This window comes from Sus scrofa, chromosome 1, assembly GCF_000003025.6.
Source record: "Sus scrofa isolate TJ Tabasco breed Duroc chromosome 1, Sscrofa11.1, whole genome shotgun sequence".
Classification (NCBI taxonomy): domain Eukaryota; kingdom Metazoa; phylum Chordata; class Mammalia; order Artiodactyla; family Suidae; genus Sus; species Sus scrofa.
The window spans coordinates 270,684,638-270,703,859 of NC_010443.5; the positions used below are offsets into that span (position 1 = coordinate 270,684,638).

The 19,222-nt window shown below is 55.9% G+C and overlaps 1 protein-coding gene across 19 annotated transcripts in view; it reads left to right on the forward strand.

Moving 5' to 3' along the window:
* The window catches only part of FUBP3 (far upstream element binding protein 3), a 53,125-nt gene extending 34,842 nt beyond the window's left edge, over positions 1 to 18,283 (forward strand). For 8 of the 19 annotated variants that reach the window (XR_002339530.1, XR_002339544.1, XR_002339522.1 and 5 more), the window contains 10 exons: positions 1,005 to 1,109; positions 2,386 to 2,488; positions 3,868 to 3,968; positions 6,397 to 6,538; positions 10,614 to 10,774; positions 11,498 to 11,571; positions 11,844 to 11,924; positions 12,097 to 14,487; positions 15,882 to 16,009; positions 16,933 to 18,283. Coding sequence is in view for 11 of the 19 variants with exons in the window: in XM_013993926.2 (XP_013849380.1) it covers positions 1,005 to 1,109; positions 2,386 to 2,488; positions 3,868 to 3,968; positions 6,397 to 6,538; positions 10,614 to 10,774; positions 11,498 to 11,571; positions 11,814 to 11,924; positions 12,097 to 12,173; positions 14,416 to 14,487; positions 15,882 to 16,009; positions 16,933 to 16,941 (1,083 nt within the window). In the remaining 8 variants the exon portion in view is untranslated. Of the gene's footprint in view, positions 1 to 1,004; positions 1,110 to 2,385; positions 2,489 to 3,867; positions 3,969 to 6,396; positions 6,539 to 10,613; positions 10,775 to 11,497; positions 11,572 to 11,813; positions 11,925 to 12,096; positions 14,488 to 15,881; positions 16,010 to 16,932 lie in introns of all 19 variants that reach the window. The other 11 variants (XM_021076835.1, XM_021076854.1, XM_005660520.3 and 8 more) reach the window with 5 other exon arrangements.

Consider the following 19,222-nt stretch of genomic DNA (forward strand, 5'->3'; position numbering starts at 1 on the left):
TTGCGTTTTTGTTTTTGTTTCGTTTTGTTTCCTCTTCACAGCTTTCTATTATGAAAAACTTCCAATATATAGAAAAGTTGAAAAGATGGTACAGCAAACATCTGTATACCCTCAACGTACTTAGCATCTTGTTTGTATGCAGGCACGTGTATTTACTTACCATTTGTTAAGTGAACGGCAGATGCTCTGATTTCCCACCGCTAAATCCTGCAGCATATGTCTTCCTTCTCTAAGACCAGAACTAAGAATCTCTCAGCGTATTGCTCCACATATCCTGAGACATTGCTGCTCTGGGCTTTCTTGTTTCGATTTTTCTAGAACTGGGACTCAGTCTGGGTTCACACATGCCCTTGAACTGTCATGCGTGTCTGCTCCTTAGCCCTAGTCCTGTGGGGCTGGGGCTGGCGTGGGCGGCGTGGACGCAAGGCCATTCTTGGGGGAGAGGACTCTGAAGTTGCCTTGCAGACGGTCGGGGCTGGGGGGTTGTTGAGATGGTCCAGCTCTGAGTGCCGGCAGGTATTTTCGGGCTCCCAGGCTGGCCTTGTCCCCTGGCCTCCCTGGAGCGCCTCTGCCGTGGGGTGGCGTGGAGATCTCGTCTTCCTCCGGAACCTGCCCACAGCCAGGGCTTCCAGAACGCCCTCCACTCGCTGGAAAGAAAGGGCATGTCAGAGATAGGTCGGGGGCGCCGTGATCCAGTTGTGACCCCGCACCAATATGCCAACCCAGCTGGGGCTTAAAGGACAGTGAGTCCTTCTCTGTGTGCAGATTTTTGCACAGTGTAAAGAACACGTCACCTAAGATGTGATACGTGTGACACACTGCTCAGCGGCAGCCTGCCCGCACCACACGACCATGCTGCCTGGGGAAGGTGGTGAGGTCTCCACGGCTGAGCACCTCCCGAGGCTGTGAGCCCAGGTGAACAGGGTTCGATGGTGAAATTTCACCTGGCGTCGTGTCCTTCGGGGGTTTTGTTTCCATGACGCCTTCCCTCCGTGTTTGTGCAGCAAGCTCGAGAAATGGTGTTAGAGATCATCCGAGAGAAAGACCAAGCCGACTTCCGAGGCGTTCGCGGCGATTTCAGCTCCCGGATGGGAGGAGGCAGCATAGAGGTATGCGCGTCACGGGCGGGAGGCGAGTTTCAGGTTGCAGGTCCGGGTGCTTTTAGCTGTTTGACCTTGAGCACGTTACTTAACTCTCGTCTCCGCTGCAAAGCCCACGAGGACCCAGGTCCCCAGGGTGGGTGTGAGGAAGGAGCGGGACGGTACGCCGCCGAGAAGGGCACTGGCTGCGTGCGCTTCGGGACTGGGGGCGTCCCCTGCTTGGGGGAGGCGTCAAGGCTTACCCCAGCACCCCGGGTTTCAGGGCGGTCTGGGTTGTGATTGCATCAAACTCGGAAGCTTTTATTGATGAGGCAGACTGGGATGGAAACGCATCCTCGACACACTGGGCAGACGCCGTGCTTGGTGAAGTGAGCCGGATACAGAAGGACAGACGCTGCATGATGCCACTGACATGAGGGGCCCAGAACAGGCACATTCCTAGAGACGGAAAGTAGAATAGCGGTTCCCGGGGCTGCAGAAGGAGGCCTTGCAGTTTAACGGATGCTGAGTTTTTATTGGGGATGGTCAGGCTTGGGGTGTAGATATTGGTGATTGTTACACAACATCGCAAATGTACCTAAGGCCCCTGAAAGGCTTATTTACACGTGGCTGAGATGATAATAAATACTGTGTTATCTACATTTTACCACCATGAAAAAGTGAAAGAAAAAAAAACACATTTTAAAAGACCACAGTATAATCACTGTATATGGCATATTATGCTTCTTAGTTCATAGAATTTGGAAGATAAATTTTTAATTAAAAAAATTTTTTTAGGGAGTTCCCCTTGTGGCACAGAGGAAACAAATCCAACTAGTATCCATGAGGATGCGAGTTCAGTCCCTAGCCTTACTCAGTGGGTTAAGATCTGGCATTGCCGTGAGCTGTGGTGTAGGTCGCAGACGCGGCTCGGATCCTGCATCGCTGTGGCTGTGGCGTAGGCCAGTGGCTACAGCTCTGATTTGACTCCCAGCCTGGGAACCTCCATGTGCTGTGGATGCAGCCCTAAAAAAAAAAAAAAAAAAAAAAAAAAAAATTTAAATCTTATCTATCAGGTTTATTCTTGTTTTACTTCATTTTTATAAACTATTTTTGATCAGGTCTTAGACCTACTAGATGCATTAAACGGATAGGAATGTTGTCATCAGCCACAATATTTTTCCTAAAAGACATGCTTTATGATATCATTTCCAGGAATGCACTGTGATTGGGTGTGGGTGTGGGTGTGTGCGCACGCACGGGTTTGCAGGAACACTCTGCTGAGGTTCTGTTTCTCTGTGCTTAGGTGTCTGTGCCTAGGTTTGCTGTGGGGATTGTGATAGGAAGAAATGGGGAGATGATCAAAAAGATCCAGAATGATGCCGGTGTGAGGATTCAGTTCAAACCAGGTTGGTCTCAGTGATTCTGGACACCCTCAGCACTGTGAAGAATTACAGAGCACCGCACAGAATAAGCACGTGGTAACTAGCCCACCGTGTGTTCTGTGCTCGCCCGCTCTCGGGCGCTCGCTCGCTCTCACTCTCTCTCGCTTGCAGCAATACACCATTGCCAGAGTTCCAGTGCAGGTGTCTCCTCCAGGCCCTCATTTCTGTCTGTGGATTTCTTGGCCGGATCACATTTCTTATGCCAGAGCACTCTAGCCCCAGGAGTTTCCAGGCCTTTTCCTCCTTAGGCTGTAAGATTGGAGGACTCATCATAGCATTTCTCGCTTTTCATTTTGCCATTTGAGAACTTGTTTGAAAAAAAAAAACAAAAAACTGGGCGTTCCCGTCATGGCTCAGCGGTTAACAAACCCAACTGGCACCCATGAGGATGTGGGTTTGATCCCTGGCCTCACTCAGTGGGTTAAGGATCCGGTGTTGCCGTGAGCTGTGGTGTAGTCGCAGACAAGGCTCAGATCCCGTGTTGCTGTGGCTCTCGTGTAGGCAAGTGGCTGCAGCTCCGATTCGACCCCTACTCTGGGAACCTTCATGTGCTGCGGGTGCAGCTCCCCAAAAAAAGGAGAAAAAAATCTGCTATTTTGATTTCATAAAATTTAAAATAACCTAAAACTATTTTTCAGAAATCTTAGAATAAAGGATAGTTCTTTAAATTTTATAAATTTACTTTTACCAGCAGAATTGTCTACAATGTTTGTATTTTCCTCATTTCTCTGGAGATGAGAAAACAGCATGATGGAACACTGTTTGGAAAATAGTTTCAATTCTGTTTTCCTTGACACCCTTTTTTTTTTTTTTTTTTTTTTTTTTGTCTTTTTAGCTATTTCTTGGGCCGATCCTGAGGCATATAGAGGTTCCCAGGCTAGGGGTCAAATCGGAGCTGTAGCCACCGGCCTACACCAGGGCCACAGCAACGCGGGATCCGAGCCGTGTCTGCAACCTACACCACAGCTCATGGCAGCGCCAGATCGTTAACCCACTGAGCAAGGGCAGGGACCGAACCTGCAACCTCATGGTTCCTAGTCAGATTCGTTAACCACTGCGCCACGACGGCAACTCCTTTTTTTTTTTGACACCTTTTTTTTTTTAAGTTCACTTTAGTTTCTATAATGACGTCTTTTTTAAATGGTGGTAGCTGCGTGAGAAGTGAGTATCGCCATGGACCATGCAAAAAGATGCACCCGCAGACCCTTCCCTGTCCCAAGGGTCCCTGAATCTAGTGTCCCTCTTTTACCCTCTGCTGGTAGGACTGTCTGGCAAATCAGATTGGCCTTTGTTCCTTCTGAATTTGGGCTTTTCCTCATCCCATCTCTCACCTTGTTCCACAGATGATGGCATTAGTCCGGAGAGAGCTGCCCAGGTTATGGGACCCCCAGACCGATGCCAGCATGCAGCCCACGTCATCAGCGAGCTGATTCTTACCGCCCAGGTGGGTCTGGCTCTCGGGGCAGCACCGCGCAGCAGGCACTCCTCCCCGGTCACATTCTTGGGAACCAGTTCTCCCTCCAGGACGACAGCCAGCGGCCTCCGTCGTCTCTTTCTTTCCTGCCTTCTTTTCTTTCTCTTGCTAGTTTATCATTATTCTCCCTTTATTACCCTAGGATCTAGATTTTCTTTACACAGTAATTTCCTGTTTAGTTAAACTGTTTGGGGGATTTGCAGTGCCTATTGCTAGGTTTTGAACATTTGAGGGTACTTAGTACGAAACGATAAGTAAAATCTTGGCATTCCCATCGGGGCTCAGTGGAAACAAATCCGACTAGTACCCATGAGGAGGCGGGTTCAATCCTTGGCCTCGCTCAGTGGGTGAAGGATCCGGCGTTGCCCTGAGCTGTAGTGTAGGTTGCAGATGTGGCTTGGATCCTGCGTTGCTGTGGCTGTGCCATAGGCCGGCAGCCACAGCTCCAATTTGACCCTTAGCCTGGGAAATTCTATATGCCAAGGGTGCAGCCCTAAAAAGCCAAAAAATGAACAAACAAAAAACCAATATCTAGTCTGAGCTTTAGAAAGCACTTCACGATCCGCCAGAATGTGAAAGCTGTTTTCATGCACATCTGCTCTGCCGTGTGCATGGGCTTGTGGGACGCTGTTAGGGTCCACCTGCCACCATTGTGAACTGCTCTGGGGAACCACCATAGCTGGTGGCAGGTGGACATGTCATGTCCCACAGGTTTATAGGACAGTCTGAGTACGGTGGGAGCTGAGGAAAGCACTGATGAGAAATTGTCATCCCAGCTCTACCATTTTTCATGAGACCTTAGGTGAACCTTGAACCCTGTTTCAGGCGTAGTTTTCTCAATGGCAGACCCAGGGCTTTGTACCTGGTGACACACCCACGTGATCCCATAAGTCATCTGGGGGCACCTGCTGAAGTTTCAGGTTTGCACACCGCCCCCGCAGGCCCCCTGAATCCCAATATCCAAGAGAATGGCCTGTGTTTCGCCTGCAGCCCTAGGAGTTAGGGTTAGACAAGTTCCGAAAAGAGTCACTAGTTGATCTCTAGCATCCTTTTTAGTGGCAAGAACTGGTGAACACTGGAGTTCCCATCGTGGCGCAGAGGTTAACGAATCCGACTAGGAACCATGAGGTTGCGGGTTCGATTCCTGGCCTTGCTCAGTGGGTTAAGGATCCCGTGTTGCTGTGAGCTGTGGTGTAAGTCACAGAGTGGCTCGGATCCCACGTTGCTATGGCTGTGGTGTGGGCCGGCGGCTACAGCTCCAATTAGACCCCTCGCCTGGGAACCTCCATATGCTGTGGGTGTGGCTCTGAAAAGACCAAAAAAAAAAAAAAAAACTGGTGACCACAGAACTGCAGAGGCTGCGAGGGTTTGAAGAGATGTCTTGGAGAACGTGTGGCATACCCAGAAGGTTGTCTGTTTTGTGCATTTTAACATGAATCCCTAAAATTACCTTGTTTACTTGTCATTTGTCTCTCGTAAAAGCAGAGCGCAGCAGCTGCTTTCTGCTGGGTTAGGTTCTGGGTAAATGTTCAGTTCACTCTCAATCGACAGAAGCAGGTTCGAATCGACCAAACAGCCCTTTGCTGCGTAGAATGTCTTTTCAGCTTCTCCCTGCCTGAAGGTGCTCTCAGCTTGACCAGGTTGGGCCTCAACATTTCAAAGATTGTAATTACTGCAGGTCCCAAGTGACTCAAGGCACAGAGGCTGCAGTGGGGTGTTTTGCCCTCAAAGGAAAGGAATCTTCCCCTGTTGTGTGGGTTTTGCTCCCTCTTACTGCTGGGGAAACAGTAGGAGAATGAGTCAGAGACTTCTCCAGGCCCAGCCCATGGGCCGAAGCTTCTGGCTTGATCCTCCCTCTTTTGCGGTGTGGTTTTTCTCTGAAATCCTTTTCTTTTGGAGTTGCAAGATACTCAGACCCTTAAGAGCCGTGTCTGAATTGCTACATTTATGGCGGCCTTGTAGGGGAGGCTAAGCGGTCGTCCCTGCCATACAACGTGTCCCTTTCAAAAGCCCATGGCTCTTGGGCATCTGATATCCGGCTTCTGGCTTCTGGTGGGCCCAGCCCATGTTTGCCACAGGAAGGGGCAGCCTAGCCTTGAGAAGAGAACCAGCTCCTGATGCCTGTGGACAGGGGCCCCATGATTAAAACCCAGCGGATGAGGGCGTTGGGCTTCAGACTTAGAAACTGGTATCTGCCCGCCTGTTCTAGTGGGTGTTTGTGCTGTTCATGTAACCACAGGCGTTTATCTGCACACGCCTCCCTTGTGTTAATCTGGTTGAAAGAACACTTCAGAACCTGGAAGGTGGAAGGTGCTCCAGTTCCAGCGTGGGACCTCGACGGAAGCCAGTGCTGGGGCCCGTGGCAGAAAGCGTCACTCGAGCTTTGCTTCCTTCCCAGGAAAGAGATGGCTTCGGAGGCCTGGCAGTGGCCAGAGGAAGAGGCCGTGGCCGTGGCGACTGGAGCGTGGGAACCCCCGGGGGCATCCAGGAGATAACCTACACGGTGCCAGCCGATAAGTGTGGCCTCGTCATAGGCAAAGGTAGGAGGCGGCTGCCGGGGTTTGGTGTCCCCCTCCTGCTGTTTGACCTGGGAGCAGTCGGGCCACCACGTGTACCACCCCCGAAGCGTGAGGCTCACTGTTTGCTGCCCTTGACTAAAGGGGCCCTGGTGGCAGCACGGCTGCCGCCTGCAGGAACCTCCTTTTCAGGGGTCTTCTGGCGAACAGGGCAGAGCAAGCGCTCGGCCTCAGGTAAACAGGGGTCAGTGGGGACCCGCTTCCTGCCCTGCCCGTGGCGAGGGGCCTGTGAGTGTTTGCCCTTCACCAACTAGTGATGAACTCACCTCCGAGGAACTTCGAGGAGCTGTTCAGATAGTTCCCTCCAGCAAAGACGGCTTCCCGACAAGCACGTCCCCCTTTTCCTCACTGGACGTGGGTATTTGGTCTTTGTTGACACGACGTGTGAGGGTGGTTTTTTATCTTTTCCACACATTTTGCATGAGTAGCAGACACTCTGTGGAGGGAAATAAAAACCGATCTGTTGGTTGTTTCTGCGAATTTCAGAGCACATCAGCCAGGAACCCTCGTTCACGGCTGATGTGGCTTCGGCCCGTCCTTGGGTGAAGAGCAGCGGGGCGAGCAGGCAGATTTCTAGGCCACTGCGGTCCAGCTGCGCTGGCCTTGACCGAGAGAGGCGGCTGAGAGCAGGCCTGTGGCTCACAGAGCAGCGCGCTCAGCGGTGCCATCTGCGCCGGCGGGAAACTGGCGTTTGGCCCTGGGCTTTGTGTCTGTTTGCCTCTCCGTTTACTCCGTCCTCCGTGTGTCTCCGACCACAGACAGAGGACACACAGTTTTCCCCCTGGAGTCGCCCCCGGTTCTGCGCCCCGCAGGCACCTCTTAGCTGTGGGAGGGCTGCTGGCATTCCGCGGAACGTGATTTGGGAACGTCTGCCCCGCAGAAAGCCGGGGCCGCCGTGCCCGTCGTCCCCCGCTGGCCCGGGGCGGGAATCCCTCCTGTCCCTCCCCCGCCCTCCCAGCCTCTGCACCGGGGCCGTTCTTGGACGGAGTTTATCTCCTGTATCGGTGTTGTCTCTGGGAGTGTCAACCTCGCGGAGGCGCTGGGAACACTGTGGGCTTGTTGTCGTTTTCTGGCCGGGTGTGCACGCAGGGAGGTATTTCATGGATGTTGTCAGCTGCCCAGATGCTGTGATAAGTCAGACGTGCTACCCAGACTGTCAGCTGGGCTGCTGCCGTGAGGTGAAATCTGGTTAATGCCTGTAGCTCGAGAACCATCTAGGTTCCTGTGCTTCTTGAGAACTGTTTTGTCAACGGAGTTTTCCTGTGACGTGTCTCCTCTAGGCCTGGCAGAGCCTTGCTGTCTTCACCGTGACAATTCCTCGTAGTCAGTGACACCTCGGTGCTTGCAGGACAGCCCCTCGTAGTGTGTCCTCTGCAGGGTCCTCCAGAGGAAAGTCACAGCAGAATGCAGCAGTAACTGTGAAATTGTGTCCTGGGGCTTCGGTGGCGGCGGCAACCTCGGGAAGCCCAGGACAGGTGGTGTTGGGCGAGGGTGGGGGGCTTTCTGGCACCCCTCCCCTGAGGGCTGGGTGTGAGGGAAGGCGCGTGGGCGCGGGAGCCACACGCAGGCAGGCCCAGCGCCCCTGCTCCAGCCCCTGGACAGACGCTGCGCCTCCCTGGGCCCCTGCTGGATTTCCATGATAAATGCAGCAGTTGTGACAGATAGTGCGGCCAGCCCTGCTCTTGTCAGCCAAGCCTTTTAGCAGGCTTGATTAATTACTTTACGATTTCACATCCAGCCAGGGGGCCACTGGGGGGTCGCTTCTGCCCCCCATCAGGTGGAAGAATGGAGCAGGCTGCCGAATGAGCCTGTAGACAGCCACCATGTGCCAAGCTGGTGGCCTCATTTTGAAGGAAGATGAACTTCAATTAACTCCTTCCGGCGCCGCTCAGTTTTGCGGTGCCTCCTGTCTCATCAGCAGGCGCCCGAGGCCTCGGGAAAGGGTCCGGGGGGCCTCGGTGCGAGTGGTCAGTGGAGGGGGCTCTTCTGGGCCCGTGGGCTTCTCTGTCCCAGACACACGCGCCCTTTCGTCCTCTTGCCTCCAGGACCCCGTGGTGCGGGCGGAGGCTGGGGGTGGGGTCCTTCAAGCGCTGCGGGTGAGGAGAGGAAGGGCCTCCGCTTGTTCTTAGCTCCTCGTTGCTCCCCCCAAACCTGCTGCCTAGGAGCAGAGCTGCTTGCTTTTCATGGTACAAAGCAGATAAAACTCATGATCTGTGGGTGAAGGGCAGGAGTTACAGGGCCGGGAGGGGCTTGCGCCGACCTGGAAGCAGAGCAAAGCTGCTGACTGTCTGCTTGGCTGGTGCTGCCCTGAGATCATGTTGGCTCCAGGTAGGAAACGGGCGCTCTCCTTAAACCGTAGCTCATCTTTTTTTTTTTTTTTTTTTTGCTATTTCTTGGGCCGCTCCCGCGGCATATGGAGGTTCCCAGGCTGGGGGTCCAATTGGAGCTGCAGCCACAGGCCTATGCCAGAGCCACAGCAACGCGGGATCCGAGCCGCGTCTGCAACCTACACCACAGCTCACGGCAACGCCGGATCGTTAACCCACTGAGCAAGGGCAGGGACCGAACCCGCAACCTCATGCTTCCTAGTCGGATTCGTTCACCACTGCGCCACGACGGGAACTCCCGTAGCTCATCTTTAAGGAAGTCACGTGCACACCACTTGGGTCTGCTGAGTTTCTTTTTTTTTTAATTTGCTTTTAAATTTAAAACTGCGCTAAACTAAACTATGGTCCTACCCAAACTGACCTCGAACCAAGCTTTTGGGACTGCGACAGTCTCCTGGTTTCCTTCCACTCACACTGCCTTCAGGAAGGATGGCCTTGAGCTTTGGGGTGAGATGAGATGCAGGCCGTGCCTGCTCTTGGTGCCCCAAACTTACCTTGACGCTTGTTGGGGCGTGGTTCTCCAGCAGCACGGGCAGGGGGCAGGTGGAGCCTGTCATTTATGTCATTTACAGGCCTGTCATTTGAGGTTAGTTTTGACTCTGGGTGGGTAGGGGTGACTCAGAGACGCGCCTTTAGAGTTTAGTCTTTGCCTTGATCCCTTGAGGCAGGTCGCCTGCGCCAGATTTCGTACCGATGGTCTTTTTCCAGTTTTGCAAAACTCTGTGCTCCAAGTTTGCCTTGTATCCTGGCTCCCCACCCCAGTGGAGCAGAGCCCATCTGTAAGTTCTGTGAAATTTGAAAAGAAGAATCAAACCATTGTCAAATGGGTGGAGCCTTTGTTACGCAAATTTCATTAAGAGACTGGGACTCTCACAGGTTTTTCAGAGTCCAACTGCATTTTCATTAGCCCCACTCCACCCCGGGCCCTGTGACCCCTTCCTCTGCCTCTGTCTAGACCTGTCGCCCTCCCCCACGGAGGAGGCAGGGACTTGAGAAGTGACACGATGGGTGTTAAAGGTCCGAGGGGGCCCTGGGCACTGGTGGGGCCTGTGGCCGTCTGTCTGACCTGTGGAGGGAGGGACTGCAGTGCTGTGGCCCCCGCCCCAGGATGAAGGGGGCCTCAGGTGGCCATTCTTTTGCAGAGAAGGATGGAGGCCTCTGGCTGGGGAGGGAGCCCTGGAGCTGAGCTCCACTGTGTGCAAATCTGGGGGCCTTGGCCCGGACCTGGTTTCTGGGCCACTCCAGGCCTCTACACAGGACACTGAGATGGAAATGAGCTGGTGCCCTGTGATTTCTGTGGCCTCAGCCCAGCTCAGACAGAAAAGGCTTGGTTTTACAAACTAGACAGCCCTGGTCTTTGTTAGAATCATTTTAAAGTAAATGGAGGAGTTCCCTGGTGGCTCGGCAGGTTAAGGACCCAGCCTCTTTATGGCCATGGTTTGGGTCGCTGCTGTGGCACAGGTTCAGTCCCTGGCCCAGGAACTTCTGCCTGCCGCAGGCACAGCCCCCAAAATAAATAAAATAAAGGGGAAGTGCTCATCTACTCTGAGGACAGCGCCAGGGCACGAAAGATACGCCCGCCCGCCTCCGGACCGGAGCGAGGCCTTTGGGTTTGCTGCAGCTGCCACTCGCTCTTCTCTCTGTGTCCACAGGGGGCGAGAACATCAAGAGCATAAACCAGCAGTCGGGAGCGCATGTGGAGCTGCAGCGGAACCCCCCGCCCAACACGGACCCTGGCCTGCGGGTATTCACCATCCGGGGGGTCCCTCAGCAGATCGAGGTGGCCAGACATCTCATAGACGAGAAAGTTGGCGTACGTACCCCGCCCTCCCCCAACCCCCCACACCAGCTTGAGGACGGCGGGCTTTTCTTTGGGGTGGCCCAGGTACCTGCTTCTCCCCGGAACCCTGTGCTTCCTGTGCCTTCCGCTCCTCAGGGGACGGGACAGGACGGGACACGAGGGCCGGGAGGGCCGCAGCCCCTCTGTCTCTGCTAAGGGGGCGGGGTGGCCACAGGGATCCAGGCCAGGCCCCGCAGCTCAGGCCCCAGAGCCCTGGCCCCACAGGCGTAGATGAGCAGGGGGGGCCCCCCCCGCGCCCCCACGGGCGTCGCCCTGGCGGCCAGCCCTGCAGGCGGCGCTCATTGACTCTGGCTTTAGTTTCAGGCGCCTCAAAGCAGATAAAGAGAGGGAGTGTTGATGGAGACAGATTGGCCTCTGCTCACCTCAGAGGGGACGTAGAATGGCAGAAAGAGCCATGGGCCAGCCTAATTGACGGGCCAGTCAAGCAGGTTGGTCCCTACCCCAGGGTGACGCGCTAGGCACTCGTGGTGGTGCCGCATTGGCCGTGCGGTATATCGGTCACTCGGGGGCAGAAGCCACTCCTGCCAGGAAAGCCCGTGGGAAGCAGGGCTAGCGTGAGCGCCCCAGCGTAGCGTCCCGCCCCGTCTGGCTCCCCCGAAGTGGTGGTTTGCCTCGGGCGGCCTGGGCCCAGGGCGCAGCCCACAGGGGCTGAGCGTTCCCTCTGTGCCGTGACAGGGTAGCGGTCTCGGAGCGCCCGGAGCCTTTGGACAGAGCCCCTTCAGCCAGCCGCCCGCCGCCCCTCATCAAAAGTGAGTCTCGCCTCGGCCTTGACCTCAGCGGTCACTCCCCCCCAAGACGTCCTCCGTGCCGGCCGCCTCTGGGGCTCTGGGTGTGGGCAGGACTCTGCCGCTGGCCTCCCGTCCTGGGCCCTCTGGCCTGTCCGTTGCTCGCGGACCAGTGGGGGTGACAGCCGGCCCCGAGGGCAGAGCCAGCGTCCCCAGGGCTGGGTTGGGGAGGCGGTTTTTACAGAGGGCCCTCGTGGGGTCCTCAGCCCTTGGCTGGGTTTTCCACTTTGTTCCAGCACCTTTCCTCCAAGGAGCTCAGGGTGCTTCCCCAACATTGCTGCTAAAGTGAACGGAAACCCCCATGGCGCCCCTGTGAGGTAGGAGGCCTGCCTTTCCTCTGCCCACGGCTTCTCCGGGGGGGGCCCATGGGACCTGGCGTGGCCGGTGCCCACCGTGGTGCTGGCCCGGGCGGGGGGAGGGGCGCGGGGAGTGAGAGGAGAGGATGGGGGGGTGTCCCGCACGGGAATGAGTGCTTCTCGTCCTCCGCAGCGGTCCTCCGGCCTTTCTGACCCAGGGCTGGGGCAGCACCTACCAGGCATGGCAGCAGCCCGCACAGCAGGTCCCAAGTAAGTGCCTGGGGGAGTGGGCCCGCAGCCCCGCAGACCGGCCACGGGCGCCCATCCCCAGGGGGGCCCCAGCGCCTCCTGGGGGGGCGGGCGGTGTCCAGCTGGCCTCCTCAGACCTGTCTTTCCTTCTGCGCCGTCCTCCTCACCCTTGTTCCCACAGATGGGTCCAGGAGGCCTGCGGCCCCAAGGGCGAGGATGGCCCTGAGCCCCTGCCCTCCTCCCCCTCCTCTCCTCAAGCAGCCCCGCCTATTGGGTGCCCTCGAGGTGGTCTGCTCCCTCTCCTCTGTCCAGCACCACCCCAGGGAGGGAGCTTCCTGTCTCCTGCACCTGGAGACAGCACACCCTAGAGGATGCCCTCTGCCGAGTGGCACCGCTCCAGGAAAACTGACTAGAAGAGGAAGGTCTGGGTGGAATCAAACCCACTCCCACCCTCCGGCCCCCACATGAGCTTCAGGCATCATTCTTGAGTTTTATCGGTGGAGAACCCACGTTGCACAGCCTTCGAAAAACAGTAACAAAACGAAAACCTTGCCTCGGGTTCCTTCGACATGGGAAGGGCCAGCACAGAGCTGTTTGGGAAGCGCTCTTCGGTGCACCTGCAGCCTCCCTCGGAGCGTGCCCGGCCCGCGTGCTGCCGCAGCTTCACTCACCAGGGGCTGAGCCCAGGCCTCAGGTCCCCCCCTTTCCCCTTGAGCAGAGGGCTGGCTCTGAACCCCTACTCCAGGGCGCCTGTCAGGTGCACAGCTGGATGAGCCCCCGGGAGTCTGGAGCCAGTATTGGGCGGCCTCAGGCAGGTGCCCCTTCCCTGGGGCTCCCCTTCTGTCCTCTGTGAGACGAAGGGTCTGGGTTTGATTTCTCGAGTACCTGTGAGCTCTGAAACCCCATGGCTGTGTTTTCTTTCCCGGTGTTTCCTTATGAAACATCTTAAACATGCAGAATGTCGTCAAGTCTTCACCAGGAACACCTACAGGCCCCCTAGACCTGCCTTCCCCCCGGCCCTGTGCTCACTTATCCTGAAGCCCGGGCGTGTTTTGTTCCCTCCTGCCCGGTCCAAGGGCACCCCAGGGTGGGAGGTGACCCGGGTCAGGCTCCCATGTGCCCGTGGCCCAGGGCAGAGGACTGGGAGAAGCCCCAGACCGTGAGGCGGCTTTACATTGGAGCCCCAGGGGCCACGTCCATCTCCAGGGGCGGGAGTGCCGGCAGAGCCCCGCTGCTGCCGCCGCCTCAAGTGCAGGCGGGCGCGGAGCCGGCAAAGAAGGCACGTGCTTCGTCGAGGAAGACACCTGCTTTCTTGCTTCGATCAGCCTTGTCTGGGTGTCCAGCTTCCTTCATTTGGAGGCTGTTGAGAATGGGGTGTGGGCCGTGAAGTCTTGTCTGGAAGAGAAACCCAGCTTGCCCACCCCTCCGTGTCTGAGGGGCCAGTTCCTGCCGCCCCACTCCGCGCTCTGCAAGACCAGGGCCGGCTGCCGTCGGTGTCCAGGTCCGAGCCCCTTCCTGCCCCGGCGGGGGAAGAGGGGTCTCTCCCGGCCCCACGCCCCTCCTCGGTCTCCGGTGGAAGAATGCTTGAGAAAAGCCTTCCTCCGTGGAATGTGTTTGGGAGCACGTGCTTCCTGCCTGCTGAGCCTGTGCTGCTAACCCAAGATGGGTGGGGCCTGGGTGGGGGACAGCAGGGCAGCAGAAGAAGGACCCACCCTGAGGGCGCGTCTTTTGGTGCTCTGCAGGCCCCCACCCCCACCCCGGGCCCAGCCGCTCCGCCCCGCTCTGCTCCGCAGGAGGAGGGTGCAAACAGGCCCCCACCCCTGACGGGCTCAAGGCCAGGCGGGGTCGGGTCGTGTGTGGCGTCCGCCCCTCGCTGTGTGTGCCTCGTCTTCTGTCGTCATCTCGAGCACTCTCCCTGCGCGTCCCTTGCATTCTGTCTGTCCAGAGGCAGAGCCTCAGTCCCTGCGCGGAAGGGCCAGGTGACAGGAGCCATCCCCACCCTTTGAATTCCTTGTCCCAATTGAAGGCCAATCCGGGCAGCCGTGGGCAACACCCTGGCCCTTGGGGCTCAGCTCACTGACTCCCCTCCCGTCTGAAGGAGGTTGATCTGCCAGGCCAGCCGAGCCAGCCGCTGCCCCTCAGGCCAAGGGCCCAGGGGCCAGAGAGTGAGCCAGCAAGTGCAGAGAGCAGGGCTGGAGCCTGCGGCCTGAGGCCGAGGCCGAGGGAGCCCGAAGGCCTGACTGCTTTTGTGTTCTTCGCACAGGCCAGCAGAGCCAGCCGCAGAGCAGCCAGCCCGACTACAGCAAGGCCTGGGAAGACTATTACAAAAAGCAGAGTGAGTGCGTTGGCCTTCTTAACAAGCAGGGCCCCACCACAGAGCCCCGGGCCTTAGACTTAGTCGTCCACGGGTCCCGTCACCTTTTCTTCTTTGCCGCTTTCCCAGTGTGAGTCTGCCTCCGTCCCCTGTCCCCGTCCTGTGCCTGTCGGGCAGGTGCGGTCGTCTCTGCTCCTCCTCCTTGCCCTTCTCCCTCTCCCGGGCCTGGAAGGGCCTGGCTCCTACACTCGGGGACAGCCCTGGCCTTGGCCGTCCACTCTAGAATCACTTGGGCAGGACTCGGCACCGCCGGGAGTCCGGTGTCCTGGCTGTCCTGCTGTCCTGCTGTCCTGCCGCCGCCGCCGGGCTCCTGGCCACCTCAGGACGGGTGGAAAGGAGGGGATGGGGAGGCCAAGGTTGGAATGGGAGCCTAAGTGTTTGGTTTTTTCCCTTAAGTAAGCTCCTTCTCTTAACTGGCCATTTTAGTAACTGAGGAGGAGGAGGAGTTCCTGTTAGGGCGCAGTGGGAACGAATCCAACTAGGAACCATGAGGATGCAGGTTCAATCCCTGGCCTCACTCAGTGGCTTAAGGATCTGGCATTGCCATGAGCAGTGGTGTAGCTTGCAGATGCAGCTCGGATCCTGCGTTGCTGTGCCTGTGGTGTAGGCCGGCAGCTGTAGCTCTGATTTGACCCCTAGCCTGGGAACCTCCCTGTGCCGTGTGTGCAGCCCTAAAAAGAAAAAAAAAAAGGAAACCTAATAACAAAACCAAAAAAGAAAGCACCCCAAATGAATCATGCAAAATTAGTACCAAGCCTCCTGTGTGTCCCTAAACCGCTGCGGAACCAGTGCGTCCAGCTGACGCTGGAAGAGCTGTCCCTCAGTCTCGAGCCTGGAAGACATGACTTGCTGGTTGGACGAGCTCAGGTCAAAGGCTGTCAGAGAAGCGTCCACCCTGCTGTTTGGGGTCATTAGCAGGTCAAGAGCCCTTGTGAGGCCAGGGTGGGGGTCCGGAAGGCCACCGTCCCCGGGAGGCCCAGACACGCATGGGCCGTGTTCCCAGCCCTCCCCGGGACGGGGTGGCCGGCGCAGGTGCAGACACACCTGGGCTGGGGAGCCCGCTCCCGCTCACTCGGGCACCGACTGGGAGCGTGGGGCAGGCAGGTGGATGCAGAGAGGAGAAGCACAAAGGTCTTGTGGGAGCAGCGTGGGGACCAGGCCCCAAGAGGCCAGCCAGGCTGTTTGCAGCCAGCGCCTGAGCAGGTCACTCCTCTGTCATCTCCCGACACCCAGGGGAGGGGGCGGGCTTCTGGCCCTTGGTCCAGACGCCCCCAAGTTGAGGGAGGGAGCTCTAAAGCCGGCACTGCCCCTCGCCTCCCCCATAACCATAACCTCTTCTTTCCTTTGCGCATCAGGTCACGCGGCCAGCGCCGCTCCTCAGGCCAGCTCCCCGCCGGACTACACAATGGCCTGGGCGGAATATTACAGACAGCAGGTCGCTTTCTACGGGCAGACATTAGGGCAAGCTCAGGCCCACAGCCAGGTCTGTAGCCCGTCACCAGCCCCGCGGGCACATCCAGACCAACCCTAGTCCCCGGCTCCCCAGGAGAGGGCTCCGCAGGGCCGCTGTCCACGGAGCGCCCCCTGCAGCCGCCCTGCCCCTCCTCGCCCCAGGGGGGCAAGTCTGAGCCAAGTGAGAAAAGCGTGCATTGGGCAGCCTGTGAGAACAGACCGAGCCCACTCGCCCCTTCAGGCCGGACCTCGGCCGCGGGGCTGCGTGTGGATCTCTCCTGGGTCTCGGTTCCCCAGCCGGGAACCAGAGGGCCAAGCTCACCGCCCCGGGCAGGCGCAGCACTGGCTGGGGACCGTGGAGGTCACTCCCTGCTGCTGTTCTTGAGGAGGGTGGGGTAGCCAGTCTGTCACCCTCGTCCCCAGTCAGCGGTGGGGGCAGCAGGGGGAGGGTGCCCTCTGGGGGCTGGGTCCTGCGTGGAAACCTGGAGGGCTCTGTCCAGTCAGAGGCCCCAGACCGTTGCTTATAAACGCAGGGACGAGGACCAAGGGCTCCCGCAGGCTGTCTTTCAGGCGACCTGAGCCGGTCAGGTCCCTGGGGACAGCACCTCCGTTGCCAAGCCCAGTTGGTCATCTCACCGCCAGCTTGGCCTCCGGCCTGGGCCTGGGGGGAGCAGGTGTCAGGGCAGTAGGTGGCCAAGAAAGGGTGTCACCCGCGCACCCCTTTCCCCGCCCAGGGCCTCCTGTGCAAGAGGGGTTTTATCTGAGCCAGATCCCGACACGAGGCCGGGGAGCACGAGCACTAGAGGTTGGGGTGTGTGCGTGTGTGTGTGTGTGTGCGCGCGCGCACGTGTGTGTGCACACGCCTGTCACCTCCCTGCAGACAGAGCCCCAGGCACAAGAGCAGCACTTGAGAAGCAGCCGTCAGACTGACGTCTCTCCCCCTTCCTTCCGCAGGAACAGTAGGACATTGACCCCCGGCTCCCTCCACCCCGAAATCATTGTGAGCAAAAACCTATTTGTAACAGAGGTTTTTAGATTTGCAAACCTTTTGATGAAGAACCTTTGTTTTCTGTGAAACACTATATTTAGATTAACAGAATTTTTCTAAAAATCGGAAAAATAGTTACTAAAAAATTGCTGATAATTTTTGTTTGTTACTTCAAATGTGTAAGCTCTGGGATTCCTTTTGGAGCAATACCTGCAAATTCAGGCACCAGAATGTGCCTCAGAGCAGTGACATTTCAACATGGTGTGTTTTGTTTTGTTTTGTTTTGTTTTTTGTTTTTGCGTGTCTTTTTATTTACAGTTTTTTCTGTTGCAACAGAAAGTGGCTTGGAAGTCTTAGGTGGTTTGTAACAAATTCTTTAAAAAAATTTTTAAACAGTATTTAAATATTCTTAAATGTGTAAATTCATTAAATGTTTTACTTTTAATTTCTTGTACCTTGGCTGTCTGGTTTTATTGCATTTTTAAAAAAACTGAACTATTATGTATTGTAATTAATGATGTGAATTCTGAATTGAGACAGATAATTGTATTGCTGTCCAACAGGGATCGGGAGGGGGCATTTTATAGGGTTTGTATAATTTCTAGAGTTCTAAAGGGGTAATAATATAAAAATGTGTTCGTGTGTTTAGACGTTTTTTTCATGTCTCCATTACCTACCGGTTGCAATTGTGTATCTAAGACCTCCAAGCTTGTTTTAAAAACAAAACAAAAAACCTTTCTCTGTTCTCTCAGAAGTATAAATACTGTTATTTTTAATATTAAAAATAAATTCAGTATAACTTTTAACAAACACTGTGGAACATTAAACCGCATAAAAATGTAGTTAACTATTTTTTAATTCCAAGGTGTTTTTTGCTTTTTTTCTTTTAAATATTTTCTTAATATTTGTCAAATTAACTAGATGGATAAATAAATCTAGTATTAACCACAGTATGAATTAAATAATTTTGATTTAATGAAAGGGATAATATGATTTCCAGTGTTTACTGTAGTGTATCTTGTACAGATAACATGTATTTTTAAAAGAAAGAAAAACGGAATTGAAGCTATTTTTTCTTGCATTTTTCAATTGACCTGAGGGACATTCCGTTTGAGATGTACTGAAGTTATAATTTCTGGGTTTTTTTTCTTTAGTTTCCTTACAATGCTTGAAATGTCTAACTATTAAAAAAGGCAATTGGAAGATGTTATATGCATGTTGTTTTTAAAAAAAAAAAAGTGTTCTTTTTATTTGACTGACAATTCATTTTACACTCTACATAATAAAATTTCCACAAGACCTCTTGTGGGCAAAGTACTTGTAGTCTGTCTGCTTTCGACCTTCGCGTCCCTCCCTCCGCCCCTGCCCGCGGCCACCTGAGACCAAGGCGAGCATTCTTGCAGTTCTAGCCGACTGTCCTGAGCCCCTGCGACCCGACCTCGTCCGCGCACAGCCTGCGTTCGCAGCTACTTCATTAAGCGGATTTTATTTTAATGGCTCTGTCGAATCTGACAGTTGGACTTGAGAGCCCTGCTGACCGTCAGCGCCTCTTACCTGTCACATCTGAGCATCCCTCGATGTAAGCACGACACCAAGAAGCCAGTGACACGTTGCCGCGTGCGGAGGGGCTGTGCTGTCTCGTAGGTGGAGCTGGAGGCTTCACTGAGGGGAGTCCCGGGCAGGAGGTGGGGGTCCGTGCACCTGAGCCGCCTGGCCCGCCTCTCCCTCCCCTGGGCCTACAAGCACCTGAAACGCAACCGCTCTTGGCCTGATGCGCTGCCTGCCGCTTCCTGACACGGCGGCCAGGTCCCCGTTCGCCAGCTGAGCTGCAGGGCCGCGCCCTCCCTGTGTGTTTGGGCTGTTTATTCTCGCCGCCCCGGACCTGCTGCAGGACACTGGGTTGCTGGGAGAGCTGGAAAGTGCCAGCAGACGTGCTCATTCTGTTTCACTGTTTTCATTAAGGGAACAAAAAGGGAGTGCCCTGACCCATAGGTTGAAACCACAGAGGGTCCCGCAGTTGCAGGACACACGGGGCCAGTGTGGGCCCTGGACTGCCGGGAGGCGGTGGGGGGGCGGTTACTGGGGAGGAACAGAGGTCAACATCTGCCTCCTTTTCCCCTGCTTCCGGTCCTGTTGATGGAAGCAACTGGCTTTGAACCCAGCCCTCTCCCTGTGGGCCAGAACCTGCCGGGCCTTGGCTGTGAGCTGTGCCGCGCGTCACCTCGTCACAGTGCTGTCGGGACTGTCGGTCCCGTT